General features: G+C 38.1%; 4 protein-coding genes across 4 annotated transcripts; 1 reads left to right on the top strand and 3 right to left on the bottom strand.

The window, feature by feature from the left end:
* Positions 1-7,300: 7,300 nt before the first annotated feature.
* Positions 7,301-8,071, bottom strand: LOC110188857 (putative V-type proton ATPase subunit F). The gene is made up of 3 exons (XM_020958763.2): positions 7,827-8,071; positions 7,698-7,776; positions 7,301-7,623 (listed from the first exon to the last, which is right to left on the bottom strand). Exons 1-3 carry the CDS (start codon positions 7,941-7,943, stop codon positions 7,397-7,399), a joined length of 423 nt encoding a protein of 140 aa, XP_020814422.1. The 5' UTR covers positions 7,944-8,071; the 3' UTR covers positions 7,301-7,396.
* Positions 8,072-11,264: 3,193 nt separating this feature from the next.
* On the bottom strand, positions 11,265-13,255 carry Grl62a (Gustatory receptor-like 62a). The gene is made up of 2 exons (XM_020958682.2): positions 12,125-13,255; positions 11,265-12,066 (listed from the first exon to the last, which is right to left on the bottom strand). The coding sequence occupies exons 1-2, from the start codon at positions 13,253-13,255 to the stop codon at positions 11,851-11,853; spliced, it is 1,347 nt and encodes a 448-aa protein (XP_020814341.2). The 3' UTR covers positions 11,265-11,850.
* A 122-nt stretch (positions 13,256-13,377) lies between these two features.
* On the bottom strand, positions 13,378-14,702 carry Grl62b (Gustatory receptor-like 62b). Its single transcript, XM_020958782.2, has 2 exons — positions 13,716-14,702; positions 13,378-13,659 (listed from the first exon to the last, which is right to left on the bottom strand). Exons 1-2 carry the CDS (start codon positions 14,700-14,702, stop codon positions 13,378-13,380), a joined length of 1,269 nt encoding a protein of 422 aa, XP_020814441.2.
* A 4,094-nt stretch (positions 14,703-18,796) lies between these two features.
* Grl62c (Gustatory receptor-like 62c) lies at positions 18,797-20,272 on the top strand. The gene is made up of 2 exons (XM_020958681.2): positions 18,797-19,795; positions 19,851-20,272. The coding sequence occupies exons 1-2, from the start codon at positions 18,797-18,799 to the stop codon at positions 20,148-20,150; spliced, it is 1,299 nt and encodes a 432-aa protein (XP_020814340.2). The 3' UTR covers positions 20,151-20,272.
* Positions 20,273-22,514: the final 2,242 nt, after the last annotated feature.

Raw genomic sequence — 22,514 nt, 5'->3', positions numbered from 1 at the left:
TAAGAATTTTCTCTCTGTAATTAAAGCTTTTGTATAGCTTCATAACATTTTCCTGTTGATGTAATTCTCTCAGTTGATTATGGCCACGACGTTAAGCAAACATAATTTAAAACGTGGCCGTAACTTTGGAACAATTATAATTTGCATAAAGCTCGTTGCTCAGGTGGGTGGGTCTCTTTCGCTGATGCTTAATCCGTGTCACTGTGCGAAATTATAAAACTTTTTTAATTACATATACATATACACAGAGATTTACTGAAGGAGAGTTTGAAGCCACATTTGTCACATGTGACTGAGTGTGTGTAGCTACATCTGTCATACGCCCTGTTGTACACGCACTCAGTTTGACACTTTTCACAACATTTTTGTTGTTTTTTGATGTGCATTTAATTGCAGTGAAAATGGGAAACCCGTTTGCTTTGTTCCTTTTGTCAACAGAATGTTGAAGAATGTGTCGAGCATAATGGAAACAAAACAGCAGCGGAAACAGATTGGAAAAAGTCTAAAAAAAATATGTGTAGGATTGTGTGTCAAGAGGTTTTCGAGCACAATTCTTTGAGTTTTAATATGGGTGAACTTCCAGATGTGTGTCAGAAGTTTTCTAAACAATGGAAAAGACAAAAAATATATAAAGCCAAGTCTATTTATATGACAAGCAAGCTGTATTGTTTTTATATCCCAGCAAACTGCAAGGTTTTAATATTTTAGAAAATGCATTGTTCTGCCATAGAATCGTTTATCATCGTTCTGCTTATTTATTTATTTATTGCTTAATTTTACACACAAATTTAGCAAAACATTTGTTTGGCTTGTCTTCACCTTAACAGAGTTTTCTCCGTTTTGCCATCTGCATTTGTCATTTGTCTTTCTAAATTGTGTTGAACTGTGAAAACAAAAGCGGATGCATTATATATTTAAATGAATCAAATGAAATGTCATTTGCAGCAAGGATCTTCTCTACCTGTGTGTCTTTGTATTTGCAAATAGTTTCATGCTGATGATGATGACATGACACCGAACGTTTTAAATTTAATTTATTTCTGAGACATTTTCAATTGCTTCAGTTTATGTTTGGTTTTGTTTGTCAACTATGTATGCATTGAGGGCAAATGACATGACACAAATTCAACAAAGGATCCGTTTTTCCCCCGGATCGATTTGCCAGGCAAAAGGAGGAAGGAAGTCCACTGTTTGTCCGTGTTCAAACTCTTTTGGTTATTGTCCGTGTTGTTGCTGCCTGGCCAGACCCGGCTATTATTGCAACGGGTCTATGATTATAGCCCTGACCGGACTATTTCTGTGTACTGGCTCTAACTTTTTGGGGTAGGGTTTTGGGTCAGTTGAGCGCGCTTTCGATGCTCGGAATCGGAACTCGTGTCATTTCCGCAAAAAAGTTTAGCCATGCTTTTAGGCCTGGGCCACTTAATACACACTGTTGTTGCCGAAGGACGACATGCCTGTGAAATTGCGAAACAGATGCGAATGTGTTCTGGGAATTTATTTCGTCCGAAATGTAGATAAAAAGCAGTGAAATTTGTGTTTCCCCTAGCTGCTTCCTGGCATTTATCACTCTGGGTCTAAAAGAATGGGGTTATATGCACAGTGAAAAGTCGGTGAATAATGAAAGGGGAAGTTCTACACACAACTGTAGACAGTTGGGTTTAACACATAATGTTGTACTAAAGTATACTATGTTTATCATGTGATTAAAAATATGAGAACAGGGAAAATGTAGCACACTTTAAAGCAGTTTTGAAAGAGAGATCATAACAGACGTTTGCATAGTTTTAAAAGAGAATTTCTTACTTTAGCTTAATTTATTATTTGTTTTTAAAGTAATTGATCACCTCGGAATAAAAATAAAATATTTTACTTATTTATTTTATAATTACAATTTTCTTAAGGTGCATTCATTTCCATGCCAATTTCTTATATTCTTTATATCTAAGTTTTCTTACCATTTTATTAGCTGCTTCTCTCTTGTTAATGGCAATGCGACACTGAACTTGATAAATTAGCCAACAAATGTGCACTTCCTTGGGCCGTTTCCTGGACTTTATTCATTCCGCCTACGAAAACAATGGGAAATTAGCATACGGAACATCCCGCTTGTCCCATTTCCATGCTGATTTCTGGCCACTCCAGCTGTCGTTGACCCTGAAAGTTGTTTAATAAATGTACTCACACATGCTTATGGGCCATCGTATGGTTTTTCCTATTTTCTTGCCGGCCATTTGCCTATTTCCTTTATTTCTTTGCTGGATCAGCAAAGTGAAACTGTCGACCTTGCGATGACAGCCTTGGCGTTTCTTTCTGTTTTTGGGCGGAAACAACTTTTTTAATAACACCAAGCAATGGCGAATGATGATTTTTGGTAATATTTATTTAAGTTGTCGGAAATTTGTCTCCTTGATGGCGGCATGTTGTTGAGTGTGTGTGTGTGATTTTTGCCGGCGTTGCATTTAATTTAATGTGCCGAGTTTATTTATGAGGGACGTCTGCTAATTACGAGTGCTTTTAATGAGCGGCAGTTAAAAGTCGTAACGAGCTTAATTGCGAGCAGCCTTTCATTAATAATTTTGTGTCTGTCTTACCACCTCTCGCTTTTCCTCGCTTTCCGCATGCCTTTCCTTCCTGGCTTTTCCTTGTCTCCGTCTCCGTCTCCACTTTGTGCAAGTTTTTAATGAAGTTTACATTCTGTCTTCGCCGCTCGCTTACCTCGCACAAAAGTAAAGTTAACTCTTTGGGCCGAGTAAATCACTTAGTCGAGCTACCTTCTCTCTAACACAAAAAAAAATGCGGCAAGGAAAAGCCATTTTTCAAGCCTCCCAAATACCAGGCTTCTCTATGTCTCTTTCTTTTCATGCCACAGAAAATCAATTTTCTTGATTGAATGTGGCACATTCTTAATGGCCATACAATATCTTAGATTGCAAAATTATTTGCAACTAAAAATGACATTTCTGGGCAACACAATTTATTAGTTTTTGTTTCGGATTTATTGACCAGAAGAAATTTATATTTGTCGAGTAATATATATTTTACTTGCTGATAGAAATCTTCCAGTTAGTTGGCCATTTGGAATGTGATTGTGTGTGTGTGTTTGCCCCTCAATTGGGAATGCAAATTGTGCGATAATTGTTGCAAACATATATGGAAGATAATCCCCTAAATAAATGTCCGAACAGGAGGCAGGCCTACTTCTTGTGTGCATTATTCTGTTATTTAGAAAATTGAATTAAAGCTAGCAAAAACTTATTGCGTTAACAACGCTAATTGGCGGTCATTATCCCAAGACGCCTTGGGGCACCTTTCTTTGGCCACTAAATATGTGCTCACTTGTCTAGACATGATTTAGCCAACGGCTGCCGCCTGTTTCGGACCTGGCCAAATAAATCTGCGTTGGGTTTCAGTCTCGTAAAGTCGGAGTTGGGTTTTGGGGGCTTGTGCTTGGGTTAACCAAATAAATGTTCTTTGGGGTCATTGTTCCAATGTATGTGGATTTCTCCTCACCCTCCAATGCCCCATCGCTCTATCTCCCGGGCCCAACACATGTAAACACAAACGAAAGACAAAACTTAAACACGTCGAAATCAGCTTAACAAGTCGCTTTCTGTTTGACTTGTGCGCCTGGCTATATGTGCATGGGTGTGTCCTTGTCCTGGTTCTCTCGGAAAATTAATGCCTCGGCTTAAACAGATTGTATGCGGCCACGGGAGTCAATTGGGATTTATCCAGAGACAAATGTGATTTTATCCAATATATATATATATATACGTATATTATGGGTAGTTCAGTGGCAGTATTTGAATAAAAGGTGAGCGATATCTGCTGGGGGAGTGCTTTTTGATACACTCGGATATTATGATAGGGTATATTTGGTGACTTTAAACCAAGATAGAGAAAGAAAGTTTAGCCTTTTCCTCTATATTTATTAATCAATACTTTTGTTTCTTAGTGAGAGTGCAAGCTTCATTCATATAGCTGCAAAACTTGAGAGACTAGTCTCATTTAATTTCTCCAAGTGCTTCAATAAGCCAAGGATCTTGTGCTCCAGTTGTTCTTCAAACATTTCTCCGCTCAACAAGTGTCCGCCAGCTGTGTGTCCTAATGGCATTGATTCAGCAAATGCTGCCATTGGCATTTAAGGTGTTAATGCCATGCGTCAATTTGCCAACTGCAGAACTCATTAGGGGTGCAGCGGTGCATTCAAAAGACGGCCAATGTGGGTCATCTGCTGCTTGGTGCATTCACCGCACATCCCTAATCACACCCAGAGCTGTAGATATGGATACACCCACGCACTGCCAGGAGGAAGCAAACGCGCACCCCGCCCAGTTGGACGGGACATTTGCATGCAGTGAAAAGTTTCTTCTGGCGAAAAGTTTTATAGCCCAGCTGTTAACACTTTGATTGCCTGGCAAGTTTTAAAACTGTCGACAGACCAACCAACCGACCGACCGACCAAACGACCCCGAAAACTTGAACCCGCCCCGCCTCAATAATACGTATGCAAATGCTCTGTGGGAGTAGTGCACATGGCAAATGGTAGCCGAAAGTTTACTCAACTGTAACACCAATTTATTTTCGAAATCTATACGCTAGAGAGGGTATATGGCAAAAGCATGGAGGATAATGCATATATGTACATATAAATGCAATAAATTCTAGTTTATGTGCAAAATAATTTGAATAATTATTGATATATTATTATATTTCGACATTTATTTGTAGTTAATGAGGCATTTATTTTGCATTTTGACATAAAAGTCCGGAAAATCATATGTATGAGTAGAATTAAAGCAAAGTTTTCTTCGCTAATAGTGTACGTGTGGCAGGACCAGCTTTTAGGAAAACCTTAATGAAAATGTAGTACCTATCTAAGGTCTTAGTTCAAGCAATCCTCTTTAAATACGAACTTTAAGAAACTTCCATAAAATTCAACAATTATTCTTAGCTTAAAAGAGTGCAAAGCCCTTGAGTTTTCCACTTCGATAGCGAGCATCCAACACCTTGATCCGCTTCGCCGGTTAGATAAACACTTGGTAAGTGCATTTAACAATCGACTGCCCTCAATTACACTCCATGGTTCGAAGAGGAACTTCGTTCGTTCGTTCATTCGTTTGATTCTAAAGCTTTAAAGTAGCATTCGATATGCGTTGCATTTCATGGATAAATAGAGCCTTGCTTGGCTTGCTTTGAAAAGTACCAGTAAGTACTTGTGTAAGCATAAGCACGACACAGGGTTTGCCAGGTAGTCCTGTGCTCTGTCATAAATAAATAAGATTAAGCGGGCCACTCGAGTCCAGTGTCTGTGCGAAATAAGTGAGAGAGAGAGTTGGACATTAGGAGGACTCCCCATAATCCGCCATTCCGCCAAAGCGTCGCCAACGCCTCTGCCCCAAGCAAGTAACAAAACAACAACGTGCCCGGACTTGAGAAACATGAAATAAACATTTGCCACAATGCGAAGGACACCAAAAAACATTTCCGCATGTTGCACAAGTGCAGTGACAATGCACGCTAAACATTTTTGAAATTAACTTTACTTAAATATTGAAAGGAACATTTATTTTTACAGCGTTTTTTTAAAAAAAAAAATTAAATCTCGTTCTCTACACAACTTTGCAAAGATTCGGGTATAGTCTTCTTTTAAACATTACTAGTTGAGTCGATCTTTTTAAATTTTCATAGAAAAGCTGTTTCAAAATTCCATTTTTTGGCCTTTTCTTGACTATATTTCTTATTCTTTTATTTTCATTTTCAAAAGGATAGTATTTATTTGAGTGTAACACAGCAAAGCGAGAAAGAGGAGCTGACTGCATTCGAAATCAGCGCTGCATGTGCAAAGTCAGACTTTGTGCAGCGTCTTAAGCAGGTCCTTCCTTCTTCTGTGACTCGTGCTTCTCCGGCGGCTCCTCCGGCTGTTCCTCTTGCTGCTCCTCCTGTCAGTTTGTACTCATAATTCAGGAAGTGTGCAGCGCTTTTTTGTCAGCCGTACTTGCATTTCATAACAAGCTGCACGCGCTCCAGGAGGAGACACAGCTTAATAAATGTCAAAAAAAGTGCCCAAGCGCAGAAAGTTTTTTAAAAATCAAGAGCCAAAAACTCTCAAAGTTAACAATTTAATTTGAAAATTACATTTAATAAAGGGAAGATCGAGCAAAGATAGAGAAAGATACGAATGCAGCGAGGCATTGTCCGCTTTTAATGAGCCTGCAAATAGTCAGCTGGCAAAAGAGCAATACAAATTTGCACATAACATTAAGGCAGCCGAAGCGGCGACGACGGCAAGCAAACATTTGGATAATTAATATATAAAAATCAGTTGGTCGGTGGTCTGTGGCCTGATGTCTGCTCTTATTGTTGTTTAATTAATCAGCCATTGAGCACACACAAACACACACACACAGACTATAATTTGTCATTGATTAATTAAAAAATCTCTGTTTGTATCCCCTAAAAGTTGATGCTAAATATTGCAGAATATTCATGAAAAACTCAATGGGAATATCGAATGCAATTTTCTGTTTAACAAAATGATTATTCATGGATTAAAACTATTGTTGCGGTTAAAGATATACATATGTATATATACATTCTCCCACAGAGCTATCAAATGGTTTAAAAGCAACGCAAAATATGCAAAAGCCGATCCAAGGGTATTGGCTTTGTTATTTGCATATGTCAGATGTTGCTTTAGTAATGGGATTTTTGATTAAAAATGATTATAAATGCCTGTGGTTTTAAATATCAAACGGTAAACATTCCTGTTTTTCTTATCGAAATGTCCATCCTGTCTTGTTTGCATCCCTTTAAATAATGCTCAGTAAGTGATCCACGTTAAATTGGCAAACTATTAAGTTTAATCACAGATAAAGTCTGTTGATGTATTTAAAATATAATTGACCCACACTTGTGCACTTCCCACTTTAATGAGCTTTAAATCAGGTCTGTGCATTAACGATTTTGTTGCCTATTCGAGCCATTTTAATTATATATATATTTTTTTCTACATTCTACTTGGGTCTCCCTGCACACACTTTGTATATGTCGGCTGGCATTAAACAATTAGCAGGGAATAATGCCCCGAAAAACAGTTGCAATTAGCGGCACGCAAATTGCACTGCGCTTTTTGTCGCTTCAATATTATGCATAATTTGTGCATTATTTATGGGCTTAGCCTTATCTTTATTTATGCACTTGTTTTCCATTATAATGATACTATTAACGGTATACATTTAATACCTTTTTGACCTAACACCCTTTGTTAACTTTTAATGAAGAGAAAGGTAGAAGGTAGGCAAAGAAGAGGGAATTTTTTTATACTGTTCCAAATGAATTTGTATTACAGGAGTAATGTTAACAATGATTCCAAGTGATTCCATTTCAGATTTTAATAGCTTTCCCGCTGGCGTAATCGTCTACTACGATCTTTGTTATCCAAATAGACTGTCAGGCTGTCTTTGTTGGGCACTGTCATTATCACGGGCAGCAGGTGGGTGCGATTGGCCATCACCGTACGCAGCCGCTTGGCGGTGTCAAAGTCAATGAGGATGAGACCCATGTTGGACTTATAATAGACGGTGTGAAAGAACTTTTCCAGCTCCTCTTGCGTCGTTTCTAATTCGTATGGGATAATGAAGCAATTGTATAGGGTTCTTTATTCATTAAACTTATCCCTTTTGTAAGCTTACCACTATCTACTATCATGTAGTTACGAAATTTCTCGCTATGGTAACCAATGCCGGCCAATAGAAATCCCAGGGTCACCTCCTATTAGTAAGGAATTCAGGAAAATGTAATCATATCGATATTATACTTACCGCCTCTGCTATAACCGCGATACGTAAAAGATTAGGGTCTTCCACAGCAATTAGCTCACGCAGGCTGACCAAGCTCTCAATGTCCGATTCCCGGTTTCCATCCTGATAATCAGCCATCGAATTTAGAATTTGGAATCGGAAACGGAAACAAAGTGGCCCTTACTCTTGCCCTCTGTGTGATGTTTTGGAAGACAGGAATCGAAATGGTATGGGGACTAACTATAAATCAAACTATAACATTTTCTATTTATATATTTTTAATTTATAAAGTTGATTATGATTTGTTGGCTATAAAACTAAACTGCACTTTAGATATGTAAATATATAGGTCACTTTCTTACCGTCTAATTGCCTTTTGTGATTTTATCCGATTTTCAAAATGACGTTAATTGCGATTAAATCTCGACATCTACATCTCCCCTCGAGCAATTTACCTCAAGTTGTAATTGAAGATTGTAACTTACAAAACCTATTTTCCCATCCCTTTATTCTTTGCAATCTTTAATTTGCCTCGGGCTGAGGCAAGGCACCAAAAATGGGGGAAAAGGCAAAAATGGCAAACGGAAAATTCAATCAAAAGTGTATACAGCAAGGAATTTTCATCAAGCATTCCTCCCTCTCTATATCAAAGCAAAAAAAATATATATAAAAATACAAAAAGAGAGAAACAAATATTACAAATAGATTTTCAATATCTGTATAAATTTATCAGAAAACAAAATCCAGAGCTCGAGCAAAGTTTTTCCTTCCTGATGAAAACTTTCTTTCTTTCTTTTTATTTTTTTCCGTGAAACAAAAACTTTATTGTTATGCACAGATTTCATTTGGATTTGTTTAAAACCGAAACATATTTTCTTGCCAGCCAAGAGGAGAGAGACTGATGCAAATATATGTATATAGTATTCGTATGGAGAATAAGTGGGAGCGGGCGGGACATGCAAATTGGGGTACTACTGGAAAGGGCTCTGCACAATGGCAAAACAGCAGGTAAAACCCGCCGAGCCGCCAGACAGTAGACCAACAAACATTTACATAGATACTTCACTTCGTTTGCATATTTTTTTTGAGCCTCAGCTGATTAAGGGGTATAGTTGGGGGAATATTGAGTCAATTGAAGGAATAACTTTGCCATTGGGGATTAGGAATGTTGATGCTTAAAGTTTAGATTTCAAATAACACTCAATAATTAAATATATTCCAAAACAAATATGTACATATATAGCATACTTTTGTGCAATACTGCATACTGCAAAATCGGTTTCTGCATCATTTATTACCATAAAACGTGTTTAAATATCAATAAATCAAGATTGTGAGACTTTATTTTCTATTAATAAATACAGGTAATCCAATAATTCGATCAAAATACCTTTTAAACTTCACCTAGAGTCGACAATGTGCCCATTGGAATTTATATGCAAATTTGTTTTGTGCAATTTCCAATGATTTCACATTCGCTGATAGCTGATGCTTGCTGATACCATTCCCCTGGGTGTTTTTGAGGATAAACCCCGAAGAGAGCTGCAGGCTCTTAAATCCAGCGGTCAACTAACTGTCAGCGCACATTGCGCATACGCCCCATGTGCCGTGGCTGAAAGATAAATGACGTCAGCGGCAGCGGCATCCACATATAGAGGTCAGGGCATATTTTGCGCTGTATTTAACAGCTAACCAAGCCGTATTAATTAACTTTTATGATGGGCTCTCGCCAAAGTGGGCCAAAAGAAAGTGGGTTAGATGATTGCGTATGCGTAATATTTCATTAAGCGGCCATGGCAACCCCAAAACTCAGCTCTCCTTTCCGGATGTTATCTGGGCTCTCTGCTGCCCTCCTTTGGGGGGGAATCTTCACAAGATTTATTGCCTGCTTGAGAGATAAAGTCATTATGATGGCATTATGAAAAGGGAAAGACAGGCAGGCAAGAAGCCAGGCCACCGTGCGGCATTTAGGCGATATGAATCTTTGATGCATGTAATTGCCCCGGAACACTACTACATATGCGCCGCAGCTTTATCATTGATTTTCCTCTGGGTCCGCATTTATGGTAATTTTTTTTTTTGTGTGTGCCCTCCTATAACTTGGGCTGGTGTATTTTTATCGCTTGTCTTGCACTAATTAAAATTTCATTAGCCACACTTCGCCAGGCCATATTCATCCATCTATCCAACCATCCATCCATCCATCTATCCATCCATTCATCCCAGGGCGACCCTTTGACTTTTGTGATCCCCCCAACGATAGGCATTAATTATGCATGCCAAAAGTCAAGGCGGCTGAATCGCTCAACTGACAGCTGTCACCGCAGACAATCAACCGTGTCCCGGTGTCCTGTGTCCCGCCCCCAAGGCGCACATAATCAATAATTTCCACGGATGCCACCACACTTACACACGTGTCAGTGAGGAGCACTCATTACACATACATGTATCGCCGAAGGAAGCGGCATCAAACTGCAAGCAAACATTTGACCTGAAACGCCTTGTGTGTTTGTGTCGTTGTGTTTTGCCATTTCACCGACTGAAGTTTTCCGCCTTTCTGGCATTGTCCATTTTGGCAGACTTTCAAAAGTGCCAGCATCGAGTAAGTTGCAAAGAAATCATGCCCAACAAACAGACTCGCCGACACAGAGAGACATGGCGCCTACACATTATGCGACAAACAAAAAAAAATTGCCGACAAAATGGCGGCGCCGAAACAAAATGGCAGCAGGGCGGTCAGCAGGAGCAGGGAGCAGCAGGAGACCCACAAAAAGCCATTTCAAGGTGCACTCTTAAAGTGCCCCAAAAAGTCAAGCAGACTAAGTGCTTTTGGTGATCAACAATTTGGCTTTATTTTCGGGACTTTTAATGTTCATTCGGGCTTGGAAAAAGATTACAAATGGGTTGCATTTTGTGCTTTAATAGTCATGTTAAAGAAAGCATTAACTAAGCGATGAAATAACTTTTTCTGTAGGAAAAAACCTTAGAGAAATGTAAAAAAATAATACATTTCGGCTGACTTTAAGGTTGTTTATGTTTTCAGACTTACATTATCTTGATTTCTAACAATAAATAACCGAAAAATCTCATTTCTTACAACAAATAAACGAAGAACAACCTTTTTTCTTAAATTTTTGATCCAATTTACATCAAAGTGTATTCAAGGATCTGTACCATTTCGCTCGACTCACTTCCTGTTTTTGGCTTTTGCAATTCTTGCCTTCTTGCCTTCTCTTGGGGCTCTGATTGAATTTCGCCGACTGGCTGCCAGCGGCTGCATCGATGCCGCATATGTTGCCAGTTGCTCGCATCGCATCGTGTGGCAAGAAGTTTATTGAAATCGATCGAACCGACGACTCCGGCTTGGAGTCTCGAAATGAAATAAAGAGAAGGACTCGGGCGCCGTGCAGTTTGCCATTTGCATATCAAGTGGAGAGCGAGTAACGGAGTGCCAGCGAATTTACCCAGATTTATGTTAATTTATTGAATTTAATTTTGATTTTTCTCTCACTGTAACGATATATGTTTTTTGGTTGTCCGGGAGTGAATCTCGACGGCGAATAAATTCAATCAAGTTTGGCGCATAAATTACACACAAACACACACCTTTTTTTGGGTGCTAAGTATAAAAAGGTGCGTACCTTTAAGATGCCAGCCATTGGAATAACAACAATAAAGAGGGACTGGCCCATTTGTTACCATCATTTTATGTTTATAATGGCAAAAGTTTTTGAGGGCTACCTTTTTATGTCTGTGATATTTGAAGAGGCCAAAGCCGAACTCTGAGGTCAGGTCATTAAAATACCAGAACCAGAGCCAAAAAGGTTGCCCTTGTCCCTCTTCCCTGCTTTGTATTCATTAAGTAATTGAGGGAAAGGTGTGCGTCGAGTTGGTCAGGGTATGGACACAAAGCATCTGCGGTTCTGGTGTCATCAATTATTTATATACTAATTTAATTATTATTTAATTTGTCATGAATTTCATTCGCCACTGCCGCTACTCATAATGATGATGCTGATGAGTTGTTGAACGTGCATTAACTTTATTATCCTTTTTGCTGTAGGTATTCCTGCAATTTCCAGAGTTCCATTTGCTGTGCAAAGTAGACAATCCCTGATGAAATTATCACATTGCACAGGAGCCTAAAGTGTCCTGCGATAAGATTCAAATTGAGGTAGGTCGGATTCTTTTTCCTAAACCTGTCGGTTAGAAAGCAGATGGAAACCGATTGACAGTCGTGTATAGAGATTCCTGAAAGGAACTTTAAATGTAAAACTAATTTACTTATAGAAACTTTACCAATATCTGTATAATCTTACCATTATGTCCAATATATCCATTCTCTTAAATGTGTGGCCTTTCCAGGATTTTTCAGCCAGGAAGGATTTTATTTCAGAGATATTTTCATCAGTTGTGTAATACCAGCTCTTTTGCATTAATTTTAAATATTCCTTCTGCTGTTTATAGGCTGAAGCAAATAGCAACATCACCAAAGCCAAGTGCCAGGTTAAGAAGAGTAAAGATTTAATCATCTGATCGCTGGAATCTGACAGATTGTCTATATCTTGACCAGCCCAAATTGCCTCGTCTTCCAAATCATTCTGCGACTTGTGTATTACTTTATTGGAATCGAAAATAAAGTTCTGCTGGAAATGATTAAATCGAAAGGCTAACATATACATAAAGCATATATATGACATTCGAAAATAATAGCCAGCCAAAATATTCAGCTTCTTGTGAGTAGGAAAAAGGATATTCAGTTGCAATTGATACAGTTGGAGGTTTCTATGTAAACGAAGTTCCGTTAGCGATTGAAGCCAGGCGGCATTCATTAGGTGATACAGGATATGCAGCGACATAATTAGTACTATCATAAGTCGGGGTAAACCCATTAGAAAGTTGAATAATTGAAAAAGCCCATCAATGGTGACATTATGTTCAGCATCGAACACTTTTGGCCAGTCATAAAGGAGACTCTTCACACCAAATATTCCAAGTAAAAGCAACAAAATAATGCTGTAGGTAAAAATCAGCCAAGAACATTCTAGTTTTAAATATTTTCCCAGCAAGAACCTCAGTTGTTTATATGCCAGTTGTGACTCATTTACCAAATTATACAGCACATTCTTTTTAAGCCAAGACCAGACGAGGGTGAGGAATATAAATATACTGTAGACACGTTCATTTCTCAATTCTGATTTACTGTTCACGGGTCTGGCCTCTATATTCAGGGCATTAACCAGCTCATTCTCCTTTTCCAATGCAGTGCTCACAAAATTAAAGAGCAAAAGTATCAGCACCATAAAGATGGCTATAAAAATTCGGCAACAATTGGCTTTATGCTGATATTCTTTCCTCGATTCACTGAATCTCAGCTGCAAAAGTCCTAGAGCGCTGAAGGCAAAGCGAAATGCTTTAACTATTTTAACGATGAAGTGAAAGCGTGCCATTTCGAAATACAACTAAATGTTATAGTGAAATTGAGTCCTTACTATATAAAGTCCCCTTCGCGACCGTTAAGTAATTGATAATTAAGTTAATGTAGCTCATTTCGCTTGTTTATTGTTATTATTCATTCGAATTCATCGTAGAAATAAAAGCGATATAGTTGACTAATTGTTTGGGTCACATTCCCATTGAAATTGTCCTGGGAATCGTATTCGTAGTCCTCGATAATTAGGGTTTTGTGGAAAAGTAAACGAAGACTGAGCATTAGGAGGAGTTCACGTATGTGAGTCTTCAAACACATTCTTATCATAGTCAATGTAAGACGAAACTCCATGTTTTTAATGCCAAAAGTGGCGAGAACCAGCGGTGATTTTGTTAATTGTTGTACAGGAAAGTCGTTAGAGAACTGCTGAAGCATAATTCCTTTAGAAAATTGTATAATACATAAATAAATATACTTACCATCATGGTAACCACATCCTGTTTATATTTGACTTTCTCACGTCTTCGCATAAAGGTCACCCCAAAGGCCTGTGGCAGAGTTCGATGTTTCAATAAACGCCAGGATTTAAGCACAAAATAATCGGGATCATCGGCTAATCTCAAGTAACTCCTTTGAAATTTCCGATGCTGATGCTGCAGATTGTAAGCAATTATCAAAAACAATGCCACAAGAAGTAAGTGTAATGTCAAGTGAATCAACTGAACATTCAATTGTTGTCCCGAACTTTTGAGTATCATAAGCATTTGAATGCCTGGCTTGATCATAAAACTCAGCACATGTAGGGCAAAATATCGCGAAACATTTCGATGATTCCGCCAGATAATTGTCTGTTGCCTAAGAACTCCCTTTAATATATACAATCTATCGCTTCTCATGTCCTGGCTGAGGAACTCATTCAATGCTCGATATGTGCAGCCCAGCCAAATTAGATAGTTTCCAAAGAAAAGCAGTTCCAAGTGATAGATAAATCCCACGCCTGATATGAAAACTGCCTGATAAACTGAATATATACGAAGTTGCCAGATAATTAGCAGGATAAACATTACAATCAGCAGCAAGGTATATACACACTCCATGTGAATCTTAACACACAATCGACTGCCAAGATTGGTTTGCATTGATTTATGGATACCGGCGCATTCATTCAGTAGATTCGTTAGATGTTTTCTTAGGATCAAAAAGTACACATATAGTGGCACGTAAAGCAGAATCACAAACTGATCAAAGATCCATCGTTGACTGAAGCATAGGTAAAGCCAACTGGCCAATAAATTAACCACAGCCATTAAGTGTACATAGAGTTGTTCGTCACAAATGAAACGTCGCAATTGCTCCGCATAACCGACATTATAGAACCCTAAATATAGACCGATCCTTCCGGTCTGATACCACACACAAATCAAGTGACACAGGCAAAAGCCTCTGGCCGTGGCGTGTTTATCCATTTTTGGCAATGAACTAAAGGTTAACTATCATTGAGTTTATATCTGTAAGAGAAATGGTATTTCGTGGTAGCTAAATATAATGTCGCGATGAAATTATATTGAATGACTAAGGATAATTACATGAATGATTATTTATAACTGCTGAAAAGGTTAATACCTTTCGACTTAATTAAAGAATAAAAAGCAAAAAAATAGATTTATATTCTAGCATTAAGAACAATAATAAATTGGTAACAAATTTCTGCTGAAATTGTTTACTATTCGAAGTGAAAAACTGTCTTTGTTACGATTTATTGTTTCGCATCAAAGGCTTAATTTATTTAAAACTCATTTTTTACATCCATAAATATAAAGAGTATTCCAGCATCAATTATTCCATTGTATACGTACCTCTCAAAGCACGAATGCCACCATATATGTCCACATTACTTGGAAAAAAATAACGACAATCATATTTTATGCTCTGTTTATTTGTGGAGTTGCACTCTGGACCGCTTTAACAGTTGACACTCGGATGTGGATGCGGATGAGGATGTGGGTATGGATATGGATATGGCTATGAAATGGGTAAAGCACTTAAAATGGCATAAAGCCATAAGAGGGCACCACTCTTCCCTGTCCTGTCTGGGCACCGCTATCTCACCGGAGCTCATTCTCTTCCCGGTTGGTGACCATCATCTTGGTCGAAGTTTTTTTTGTAACCCACCGACTTTTTCATCGTCACGGCAAATGGTTTTACACGCATGTAACTTCCCCTGCCTGCATATATGTATGTACAATGCAGTAGCACCATGACCATTCCACAGTGCCACAGTTCAGGCCATGTGTGGTTGCATATAACAATGGCAAAAAGTGCATGTTTTTATTACAAATTGCAATTGTGAAAAATTTCATACATGGCCGCATCGTTGTCCTCGGCGACGCCGCATCGTGTCACATTCCCGGGACCTTCATCCTGTAACCTGCATGGTATGACAAAAAAAAGGGAGTGCCCAAACAGTGGCAGGACACTAGGGGTACACTGAGAATAAAGATCAGGGAATCAAGATAAAATTCGTGAAAGTTTTCGAGCATTTAAGGGATCAATATCAATAATATATTTATGAATAAATCGATATATTATGATTGATATTTTTCGATACTTACGATATCCTTCGATACTTAGAAATTCGCAATATCAAACTACTATACTTTCCATACATTAAATCGATATATTATGTTTTATATTTTCGATACTACCGATATCATTCGATACTTAGAAATTCGATATATCAAACTTTTCGATATTTTCCACTACGATTTTTAAATTTCTTAAAAAGTGAATGATTTCAAACCAAACATTTTTGATCTGGTTTCAATCGCTGTATTTCTTAAAGTGCAATAAAGGGTTCGGGGGAGCCTAGGTGCTGGAAGCTGTTCCTGTGATAGTGTCGCCAAAAATAAACTGCCACATAAAATTCCTACCGCATATCCTGTCTGTGTCCTTGCCACTTGCCACACAGGCTCCCCAATTTTTTTTTGTTTCTGCGTGCGGCATGCATAAAGCAAATGAATTTATTTTTCGACTGCCATTTTTTCAATTTAAATGCTTTTTGCCTTTGGCTAGTTGAGAGTCTTTTCTTACTTTTTGTGCATTATTTTTTATTTTTGTTCATTTTGTTTGAACTTTTTTATTGGAATTTTTCTTTTTGATACGCTTTATCCAAATATTTTTTTCGTCGATTTCGGTGAGCTATAAATTTTTGCATATTTTCATTAGTTGTCAGCGCTGCTTTTGATGATTTATGCATGTTTTTGATGCTCTTTCCTTCTCTCATTCTCTCGTCCTGTCGTAATGTCGTCCTGCCTGCCTTTCTCATTCCACATGCCCTTTATGCATTTTACAAAAAGAGGAAAGTGATGAAAAAAAAATGAAATAAAACAAACAAACTTATTAAAAATTTAGTTCAGTAAGGCAAAGTTTTTAAGCTAATGAAAATTGCTGCTGCAGTTGCCAGAATGTTGAAAGTGGACAGCTGCGTCAATGAAAAATCCGTAGAATGGAAAAGAGTGTAGATGAGGTGGCTAAGAGAAAAGGAAGGGTCTAAACATTATGTACTAACTTTATTTGGAATAAAAAATTGTGGTAAATTTTTACCCAATTAGTTAATTAGGTTAGATGCAAAGTTGTTTTATACTTTAAACTTTCGATATGAAATTAGTATTTTCATAAAAGGGAACTATTTAGTTTTTTGTAAATATAATGCCACCCCCTTTTCTTTTTGTCTAATGAAGCCAGACATCCTAAATTTGCACATAATGAAGAGGTCATCAGATATCTGCCACCTACTCTTGGGTATGATGTGACTCCGACAGCAGTTGCTAACGCTATGATTGTGATGTTTTCCAACGCCCACATTCCTGTAGCCAGGACCTCCGCCGACTGACGTCTCTAATGATTGTTTGACAAACATGCCCGGCTAACCGTCTCGGCCCCTTTTCGCCTCTTTCTTCCACATGGCTTTGAGCCCGGTCGAAGGTCTTTATTGAATTCCAACGTGGCGCCCGGACTGGGCCTTCATCCTTGGTCCTTGGATATCCGTGCTTGGGCCGACATGTACAGGATTTTAAAAATGCCACATAAAAGCGCTGAAACGCTACGACACGAATTCAAAATTGAAATGACAAAGTAAATGGCGAGCAGTGAAAGCAGAGTAGAAAAGTAGGTGCACTAAAAGAATGGTATTATTAACCTTCCAAGAGGTTTAGAGTTAGTTATAATAACTAAAAAGCTCTTACTTTTTAGGAAAGTAACATTATCATTGTTTAGAAGCAAAACTCATAAGAAATCCTTTTATTCTTTATAATAATCACTTGAGAATTAAAGGCATATGAATATTCTTGAACCGTCTTTCAAAATCATTTCCCAATAAAAAAATGTTACTTAAATGTATAGATAACACGATCCAGGTGTTTAAAGATACTAATTTCTCAGTAAAATGGTACTACATTTCTTAAAGTGTACCTGTACCAGGAACGTAGAAGTGGCGAACAACGAAGGAGTCGCTTGAGTTTGACAGTTTTGGGTTATGCTGCGATGAACATGGCCGATATGCTGCCATGCAAATCTCCCTCGCAAGTGGCAAGTCGAAAGTCAAAAGTGTGGAGAGAGTAAGCAGCGTTTGAGACTTGAACAAATTAATCGCCAATCGCCATTCGTTGCCGACTCGAAAGTCAGGTTTGACCGAGTTTACACACTCCCTCGTTTTATTTTCCGCTTTTCTTTATTCACTTTTTTTTCTTTCCTGGGCTCGTGTCGCTTCTGCAAAGGTGGGCTTGTTGGGCTGCGGTGAATTCCCAGTTTGCAAATAAATTAGTTTGCTACGTGAGCGACGCAAATCTGAAGTGGGTTTGACAGCGGTTCTCCGCTTCTCGATTCGTTTCGGAGTAAAAATTTTAAATATTTAAGCTTGTGCAACTTATCGATTGGGGACTCTGACTACAGAGTCCGCTAATTGAAGTGGTTTCAGTGTGTGGCGATGCCATCAATTATCCGCAGCTCAGAATGCTTTTTCATGCTAAAAGCATTTGTCCAGGGTACCCAAGCACAGGGCCAGGTTTACACTGACCTAAAGAAATGTTATTGTGTTTAATGTATAGTAAATAATTGGGGAAAACATGGATATCAAAGGAGAATATGGTTTAGAATATAAAATAAAATTAGTTGAAGTTTATTTGTATAACGAATCTTTTTTTATTTTGTTACAAAATACAAGTTCCATACATTGTTTTCCATCTCTTTCTCACTCCACGCTTTGCTTGCAATGTACAGCAGTAAGAACTTATTAATTCCTGATTTATTACATTGAGGAAGATTATTATTAAGAATCCTATTTGTAATGATCCAAACTTCTTCTGATACCAAACCCAATATTCTTGGTTTTGATCACTGTGTAAACGTCATTTTCACATTAGAGCTAAGCACTCACCAAATTGTTATTGCCTCCACTCGCATTTTGCTCCTTTGGCTGTTGTCCTGCCGTTCGTTCTGGTGTCCTGCTGCTGCCTGGGTGCCATGACTGCCGTCGATGTCGTTAGTTCAATTAGTTGGAAACATGCCGCTGTCAGCGCCGCTGCACAAGCTGCACAATCTACTCTGCGTGTGCCACATTGTCAGCTACTTCGATTACCAGAAGACGGTCTGCCACTTGCTGTGCATGTACAACCTGCGATTCAATGAGGCCACACAGAAATTTACATTCGGTCACCAGGTCTTCATTTACTTTGTGTATTTCTGGAACTCGTTGACTCTAATGTGTTACTTTCAACTTTTTCGCATGTATCTGATTGATCGCGGGAGCTTCATTATATACGCACTGCCGGGTTTCTTCTATGTAATGTTGAGAAAATCTATGCTCAAGACACTCAATGATATGGTAAAGCTGCACTCGGATCTTCAGTCCACAATGGGCACTCTATTTTGTGTCTCTGTAAAGCGGGCTTTTTTCTGCTCCTGTCTGATATCTATCGAAATAGTAGCAGTTTTCTACTGGCAGATAACAACGATTAATAATGAGTATCAGCAACGATATTATATAGTCACTCACCTGGTTGGCTGGCATTTTCAGCTCTTGCTCCAGGTGAATAGCTACATTTGGCTGCAGTCTCTCTATGTGGTTATAAATCAGGTGTTAAGTGCTCGCCTCGGATATAAACAGCGCTGGAAAATGTTAAGAAATGTCCTAAAAATTCACTGTCAATTGAGAGGAATTCAGGGAGATATATCTCATTATTTCAGTGTTTACATTGCCTCGGTGATATTTCTCATATCATTTTGCTTCTACAGGAGTGTTATTTTTGAGTCTGGTTTCGATTGGGAACAGAGTCGTTTGGTTCTAATGAGTGTGGAGTTGTGGCAGCTAAGATATTTGGCAAATATGTTTTTCCTTTTCGGCACCCTGCTGATAGTTGTGTTGGATTACAAAACGGAAAGGGATAAATTTCTTGAGGGTCTGTGGAAGTCTAAGGGTATCAGTCGAAGAATATTGAAATGCAAGAAGTCAACTCGGTATTTATGTCGCTGCAATCAGACCTTGGATATTGTGGATATGATGGTGAGCGAAGTACTTTTAATCCTAAACATTTATTTTAATTGAATTAAATTCTAAGCTCCTTACCGGTAATCCCCCCTGTGAAATGATCTGCTCGGACGTCACAATCTGTGAAATAAGAATGAAACAGGATTCAATATTGAACTTGAAGATCACATCAATCATCAATTACATTCGCCTGCTGATGCTCAACATGTGCCTTGTACCTTTAGTGGCCCTGTCCAATGGCTTTGAATTTTCGTTTGAGCAAAAACTCTTACTGAACATTACAAGTCCTATATTCGAATCTGAGTTTGGGTCATCTAACGACAGTTTCACCTTGGATTCTTATGTTCTGAGCCTCGCATTGGGCGAATAAAATCAATGAGCCCCCTGCTGGATATTGGCCAAACTCTTGAGTGATATAATTATGCAAAGCACGTTTTCTGTGTGGGTTGCAGAATCGAAATAAAAAACCGAGCTGAAAGCAAAACCAATAAATCAAAGGAAAAAGGATGCTAACCCATTCATTACACAGCAAACACTCAAATGGGGGCCGGTCCACAGCCACTTAACCCCACTCTCTGAATACATACAAAAATGTCAAACTGGAAATCTATTAAATCACTCGAGGGGCTAGATTTGTTCGAGCCTTAATTAGCTCATAGCTGTGCAACGTGGCGTATGATTAACACGCGACTAATGAACGTTGCCTACATTGCCTACACAGACACAAAATATTACAAAGAAAATATGGAAAAAATATATCACAGTATCAAAAGTACATTGAACATGTATGTTTTTTTAATAAAGTTGTATTCAAGACAAGTTCTAGATATTGTTAGGTGTGAAAAATAATCGAATCAATATCTTTTTAATATATATATAGATATACTTGAAATATCCAGTTATTCTTATTGATAATTCGGTACAAACACGATCAGATGTAACCACATTTAATGGGTTTTATTTTGCCGTGCAACTACTACTGCTCCTGACATCATTCGGCTGTAAATGATTGAATTAAAATCCATTTGGCGGACCTGGCAAAATCAATGGAATTATGGCTCGTCCACGCCCACTTCAGTTCAGTGCACAGGCGGAAACTATTTCCGTGATTTCTAATTTTCGAACACAGAGAGATTCTCGCGACGCCAGTTGACTGGAAAATCTTTCGATTAACTGCATTCGCCGGAGCAGGCCGTGCAACATTAATGAGGCAAACGCCCACCAACGCCCATTAGCAGCCTCATTGTCTCCCACCCAAAATGCACACACACACACACACACACCCAATTCGGACTTAATTGATATGCATGTGTGTGTGGAGAGGGGGGGGAGTAGGGTGTGTGTGTGTACAAATGGGGTATGTGCGGAGGTGGATTCGGTAAATGCAATTTCCTTGTTGCTATTGCTATTGCTCCTACTGCTGCTGCATTCTCTAATGAGTTCGAAATAATTCCCTGTTAGGTCCTCTGTCCTGCTATCTGTCCATCTATATATACACCCCATTAAGGCCCCCGAAAATCATTTGATATGCGGCCCAATAAATTGTGTAGTTGGATACAAAAAAAAAAAATGAAAAAAGACTCTAAAAACAACGAAACTAAAGAGAGCGAGGGATATAAAACGGAGGAGAAAAAGCAGAGCTTACGTATTGCAATTTGTGCAAAATGCAAATTTCCTCACTGATGACAGCCGCAATTTTGTGCTCCATTGTTGTTAGTGGCACTCTGGCTATTGCTGTTTGTTGTTGTTGTTGACATTGTTGTTGTTTGCCAACGTCCATTGTTAAGGACATGAGTGTGGACTTGTGTATATGCGTTCAAACATGTTCACAGGCCAGGTTAACTGAGTAGAAACCAAATAATAACAAATTAGGTTGAACGACAGGCAGCCTCTAAAATGTTTAGAATGTTTTGCATGCATATCATTCGATAACAATTGCATAGCTTATTTGTCCTTAGTTATGGGTTTTTTAACCTTTGATTTATCCAAAAAGTTATATTTGGGTTACTCCCCGGATAGTCATAACGTCTATAATATTACCAATGCAGAGTATTATAATTTCAGTCAAAAGCTTCAAAAGCAGTCAAGGAATCATTTCAGACCCTATAAATCATATATATTCTTGATCAGCATTAATAGCCGAGTCGATCTAGCCATCTCCGGAAGAAAAATAAAAATTTCAAATTTTTTTTATAAATTTATTGTATTTTTTACATCTTTCAAAGTTTCAAAAAATGAGAAAATTTCAAATTTGTTAAAATATTTGTTTGAGTATGTAGATTTATTATCCTTATAAAAACTAACACGGAACAGCTTTCCCAATAGAAATTAGTGCTTGTTAGGCTTAGTCAGGAGTTTTTTAAATTTTGATTTATTCAACAAATTGTCATATAAAAACTTAAATAATATCGACTGCAAAAATGGTATTATAGTTTTAGTCAGAAGATTGTAATGCTATGAAGGAGTCGTTTCCGACCCTATAAACTATATATATTTTTGATCAGCATCAACAGGCGAATCTTTCTAGGTATGTAGGAAAGAAAAAAAATGTTGATATTTTTTTCCCCCAAATTTGATGACAGGTTTTTGCATAGTTGACATTTTGAAATTTTGACAAAAATTTTAATACGTTAAAAATTACATTTAGGTATGCAGATTTATTAACCTATTAAAAACTAACACAGAACAGCTTTCCGAATCGAAATTAATGCTGTTTTGGCTAAGTTGTGAAACT

The sequence above is a fragment of the Drosophila serrata genome, unplaced genomic scaffold (assembly GCF_035046125.1).
Source record: "Drosophila serrata isolate PLE 108 unplaced genomic scaffold, ASM3504612v1 contig_217, whole genome shotgun sequence".
Taxonomy (NCBI): domain Eukaryota; kingdom Metazoa; phylum Arthropoda; class Insecta; order Diptera; family Drosophilidae; genus Drosophila; species Drosophila serrata.
This window is presented reverse-complemented; position numbering and strand designations above follow the sequence as displayed.